Source organism: Zeugodacus cucurbitae, chromosome 6 (genome assembly GCF_028554725.1).
Source record: "Zeugodacus cucurbitae isolate PBARC_wt_2022May chromosome 6, idZeuCucr1.2, whole genome shotgun sequence".
In the NCBI taxonomy this organism is placed as follows: domain Eukaryota; kingdom Metazoa; phylum Arthropoda; class Insecta; order Diptera; family Tephritidae; genus Zeugodacus; species Zeugodacus cucurbitae.
In genome coordinates this window covers 40,256,142-40,261,750 of record NC_071671.1, presented here as the reverse complement: position 1 = coordinate 40,261,750, position 5,609 = coordinate 40,256,142, and the positions used below count along the sequence as shown (strand labels likewise).

Here is a 5,609-nt window from a genome sequence, read left to right as displayed (position 1 = left end):
TATTTAAGTATAGTTGAGTTGTAAAGCGTAGTAGACGCATAAATTTAGTGATGGATGCAATCTCCAAACACTCACAATCTTACTCAGCTTTATATTGCAAGCATGATTCAATGAAATGAGTAAAGGGCTCTTTTGACAATTCATCAAACACATTGCTTCTCAAACCTACCTGTACCTGTTATTTTTTTATGCACAAACCAATCAGAGAAATCAAAACACAAAGCGTTTCCTTATAAATTTTTATAATTAAATACAACATTTTTATTTACAGACATTTGCAATTTTTTCCTTGTTTAGCTGCTGTCAAAGTAAACTGTTATTCATATAAGTATATTTAAAGTGTCATAATTACAAGTCAACCCACATAGGGCACAAAAGTTGCAAATTAAGTGGGAGATAAGCAATTGCCATTAATTAACTTAAAATTAAACCAAGACAAACTAAAAACTCATCATAAAAAGTAATATAAAGGACAAAATACATTACAATACATTCAGTAATTACTCGTACGAGTAAATGAGTCACATATGATGCATCCTCCTATTTTCCTCAATCGACCGAATGGCTCGAATGATTCTTGTTAAACCTTAGTTTAGTTTAATTCGTTATACTCACTTGAGTACATGAGTATACAAGTATACATAAACATATATATAAATTTAATCAAAATATTTTAGTTATATTCGTATTATTAATAATATGCGCACACGTCCGATAGATGTGAGAACCTTCATAGGCTTAGACTAGGACACAGCAGACCTGTCCGCCTTGGCAATCGGTGCCGGGTCGCTGTAGATACTCGGCACAATTATCCATGCAGATGCCCAAATGCTGCTCACACGGTGCGGGCCTCAGTGGCACTACTCAGTATGCATAATGCGGATGATGACGTGAATTGTTGATGCAACGATGCAGATTATCGGGTGGGTGTCGTCGATGAACGTGGTGAGTGAATTCAGTCACGGAATGCATTCAATTCGGCGAAGGCGCGGGCGAAGTTGAATGTTTTCGATTAGATTGCAGTACAAAAAATCATCATCAAAGGAATTTGTTGGATTTTGGATAGTGTGGTAACATAGTAGAAGGTGGCAGGCGGAGGCAACAATTGGGATATTAATGTAGAAGAATACAAATATTAAAGTGGATTATTAAGAATGAAATACCGATTTTAGTTGTTAGTATACAATAGGATTAAGTATAGATATATATTTAGTTTTGTGGAGGAATTCAGTTTTGGGGAGTTTTTGTGTGACTTGTTTAGAGATTTTCAGGATTTACTGTCGAAAATTATGTAAATGTTAGTTATGTCCCCATCAGAAGTGTAATGTGTGCCCCCATATACTTACATTCATAGCAACATTCCACCCCACGATGTTTGTTAGATGGGCATAGTCCGCGATTTGTAGTCGGTTCCAAGCAATCGCTGTGGTGCACACACAAACCACCAAGCAAGGCGCATTCACGGTCCGCGGGGTAGACTTTCACGCCCTGTAACACTGAGAATCCAAAACAAAATTAATTAATAATTTTACATAAATGGGATAGGTTAATAGATAGATTAATCTAATATAATGTGAACAGATATTGAAACAACATTATGTTCGGCCTTTTGAATATATGGCATTATTTTGATTATGTAAAAATGTCGTTTTATTTTTTTTGTTTTTTATTATCAATATGGTGATTTTGAACTTTTCTTTCTTAGAATGTGAAAGATATACTTTGCATTTTCTGATTGTTCATTAGATTGTCTTAAACGAGAACTGCCGAAGACTTGGTCAAGCCAGTATAAACTATATGATTTTGAGATCGTCGAATATTTTTATACTATGAATATAGATCATTTCATAATTGCCTGGCTTGTATAAAAGATGAGATATGTTTTAAATGCCTATTTAATTAATTCTTCTGTATATCATATAATAAAGTAGATTTTTATATTTATTAATTTATCTGTTTTCTTTACTTTAAAACATTAGATTTGTGAGGTAAGATTGTTATTACGATTATCCACGAAAATAATGAGGAGCAAAATATATAAAAGGCGAAGTAGGGTTATTAAAAAAGACATAGAACCACTGAGATTACTGCAATGAGTCGCGCTCTGATTTAAGAAAGAAATATAAAAAATATTTCTGAGAATCTAAGAAATTTAAAAAAATACGGAATATCAAAACAAATATAAATATTTGTAAAAAAAAAAACATTATTTAATAGCAGCAGCTCCCCATGCTAATAAAAATATTTTACTCCACAAAACAGGTATCTTCAATGATCAAATCACGATTACTACTCATTAATTTTTAAATAAAGCTTAAATAATAAAGTTTCATTTGGTCGATAAACTTTTGGTTTGTCTTCCCCTTAATTCTTTCGTTTACTCAGTTTTTGCAACACATACTTTGAAAATGAGGGTTTTCATTTTCATATATTTTGTTTACTCTTGCAACAATTAAAGCTGTCAATTAAAAGCTGAAATTTAAAAACAAAACTGTCAAATTGCTTTTTACGGTAACGGTACTCGCACGTATGCCTATAAACAGCAGGTGTGAGTGCAGGTAAAAGGTGTTGACCCAGTTTTGTACATACTTTCCGTTGCTTAACAACATGATCGTCGGATGCTTGACATAAGTAATATAATTTGTTTTTTTAGTCAATCTCATACTCATACAATCAATGTTATACAATAATTTTATTGCTGCATTGTGAAGCAAAATTTGAATAGACATATGACAATAAAATTTAATATTAAAAAATTTAAAAAATAATATTAAACGTAAATACTACTTTTTTATATTTTTGCGGTTATTAAATATATTTAGTTCCTGCATAAAAAAAAAAAACTATAAATTATTATTTAAATTAAATTTCATTAATTTTAAAATTCCAAAGGTCTTCTAGTAAATAATTAATTAAAATTAGAATTAACAAGATAGTAAAGATTTAAATTTTATGCACATAATTCAATCCTAAGTATAAATTTGTTTTATAGATATCATAAATAAATTTGAAAAATATAATTGCAGATGTTTTTTAGAAATAAATACTAAAGTTTTAAATCTACACATTTTGAAATCATACTTTTCAACATGAGTATTAAATATTGGTTTTGGAATAAATTCCGTATTTATTTTATTATTATTATTATTACTATTATTATTATTATTATTATTAATATTATTTTTGACCTTAGTTATCTTTTGTAATTATTTTAGGTGTAAGTTTTACAGTAATTAAGCATTATTGCAATAATTTATTCAAAAGTTATAATATCAATACTTTTTCAAAATATCTCGCTTTATAATTTCCATAAAAATTAGGTTTTAAACAGTTATAGTTAAATTCTAGATCCTCTGAAAAACTTCGAAAAATCGAATCTTGTGTGATTGTAATTCTATTTATTATAATAACTATTTCCATATTAAAAATTTTATTTTTAAAACGTCACAAAGAATATTATAATAATATATTTTGCAATATAATTCGTTGATTCAAAAAAACATAAAATAATTTGGTAATTGAAAAATATCACATTTAAAAATTTTTTTAACCGCTGAAAATGATCGTTTTAAGTTGTGATTTGTTTTAACAAAAATTTTCATATTTATAAATAATTTTTAATGATACATTTTTTTAAATTACTTATTTTTCAGATGCAAATTTTTGGTAGAATTTAGTTTTTTTTTTTAATATTTTTTACAGCTCGATGATCTGAAAAATGTTTCAAACATTGTGATTTTATAATATTAAATATTATTATTGTATTACAGTCAGCCAAAAAGTATTCAAGTATAAATATTAAAATATGCAGTTTTAAATACTTTTTAGTGTCTTTATATACTAAAATGAATTATTTCTCTTCATCAATTAAAAACAATCGGTGAATCACATTTTAACAACTTATGCTTATCACATTGATGGCTTCGCACGTATACAGTTTCGTTTCGTATAAGGCTTGAACTTGGGCTTTATTTTTATGTCCAAAGCACGATTGATTCATAAAACAGTGACAAGCTCAAAACAAATAATATTGGCTATATAAACCAAAAAAGTCATTTAGATCACGAGTTTGCCGCTGATAATTTTCGGTGCCACTGTTCAGGAAAGTTCTGTTTTCAAAGCACTAAATATTCTATAAACTGCGGAGACCACAACAGATGTTATTATAATTTTAATGTAAAATAAACTTAAACGAATGCGTTAAAGTGAGCACTCACAATAATATTCAGGCGCATTGTCGATCTCGTTATCATCCGTGCCGGCACTGATGCCGTTTATCGGTATCTGTGCAATAAGTAGAACACTTAGCAGATATGAGAACACTTTGCAGGACATAATATTTTCTTTTGTTTATTTAATTGCTTAGGCTTAGCTCGACAATACGAAGCTCAATGCTTCCGGGAATACTTTGCAATGCACTTTACGAACGCAAAACTTGCAGGCTTCTATGCACTTGACACTTATTTTTAACGGCACAAATTTGTAGCTTTCTAATACAATTACAACAACACTTTAGGCATACACGAAATTTAAATAAAAAATTTCAATTTCTATTTTTTCCACACTTGACTGCGCGCCAGCTCGTTCACAACTGAATGTTCTAAATTATGCGATGTTTCCTTTTAAACAAATCTCCAAATTAACAACAAACAAATTTAATTGCTCGCGTATATTGAACGTTTTGTTTATGCGCTACTTGTATGTGTGTGTGTGTGTATTTGTGCACTATATGTAAATATATATATTTTTAAGTATAAATAGGTTGGTGTGTGTGCGTGTGTGGACACTGCTCTATAATATTTTATTTGATTAATTAGTGTTTAGCACAATTTTCCACTTTTTATTTATATTTTGTTGCTCAGCGACTAAAAGAAAGAACGCTCTTTCACGGCTCGTTGCAAATCGATGAATGAATTTCTGCTCACTGCGAATGAATGGCAAATGTTGCCGCTGGCGCTTGGCGCTCGCGCGTATTGGACAATTGGCGATCGCCAATGCCAAAGAGAGCGCCACTCATGGGAGCGCATAGTTCGGCTTGCGCATTGCCCACACCAGGTTGTGTGTGTGTTTAGTGAACTCTGCTCCTTCAGTTGTTGACTGAAGATCAACGAAATCCCAATGAATTGATGAGTTATCAGTGTGAAATCAGAGAATTATGCTATATTTCATGCCACACTCTATTTTTATTTATTTTCTTCCAGTTGGAGATTCTTACTCAATTGCAGATGCCAGAAGAATGCGCGTGCGTGTTTGTAGTTAGTTATTGTACATACATATGTGTGTCACAGAAATAAATATGCGATTATTATTTGCAATTGAAGGCGTAACGTTACCCATATTTTTTTCATTAATTCAATATTTCATTTGTGTCATGAGACCAAAGCCATCACGTGGCCTTAACCAATGGCGCTGCCAATAGTTCGAGAGCAGCTCAGCAAGCAGACAAGGAAGAGTTCCGGTTATATTGGGTTTTAATTGAATCGGCCAAAGAACAAAAGCAATAACAACAAAATGGAGGGAGTATTTTTCACTCGAAGTAAGACATTATACATAAACAGTTATATAATATAATGAAATTAATAAACACATAAAATGCTCATATACATGTA

The 5,609-nt window shown here is 30.5% G+C and overlaps 1 protein-coding gene across 1 annotated transcript; it reads right to left on the bottom strand.

Moving 5' to 3' along the window:
* Window positions 1-225: 225 nt before the first annotated feature.
* On the bottom strand, window positions 226-4,911 carry LOC105218031 (U-scoloptoxin(19)-Sm1a). Its single transcript, XM_011193365.3, has 3 exons — window positions 4,218-4,911; window positions 1,347-1,496; window positions 226-860 (listed from the first exon to the last, which is right to left on the bottom strand). The coding sequence occupies exons 1-3, from the start codon at window positions 4,333-4,335 to the stop codon at window positions 739-741; spliced, it is 390 nt and encodes a 129-aa protein (XP_011191667.1). The 5' UTR covers window positions 4,336-4,911; the 3' UTR covers window positions 226-738.
* Between the last annotated feature and the right edge of the window lie 698 nt (window positions 4,912-5,609).

Excerpts from the sequence above, each read along its gene's own strand:
- LOC105218031 (XM_011193365.3), bottom strand. The coding sequence starts at position 4,335 with ATGTCCTGCAAAGTGTTCTCATATCTGCTAAGTGTTCTACTTATTGCA. Across the intron at positions 1,497-4,217 it reads CAATGCGCCTGAATATTATT|TGTTACAGGGCGTGAAAGTC; the intron begins GTGAGTGCTCAC and ends TTGGATTCTCAG. Across the intron at positions 861-1,346 it reads GGTGGAATGTTGCTATGAAT|TGCCACTGAGGCCCGCACCG; the intron begins GTAAGTATATGG and ends CATACTGAGTAG.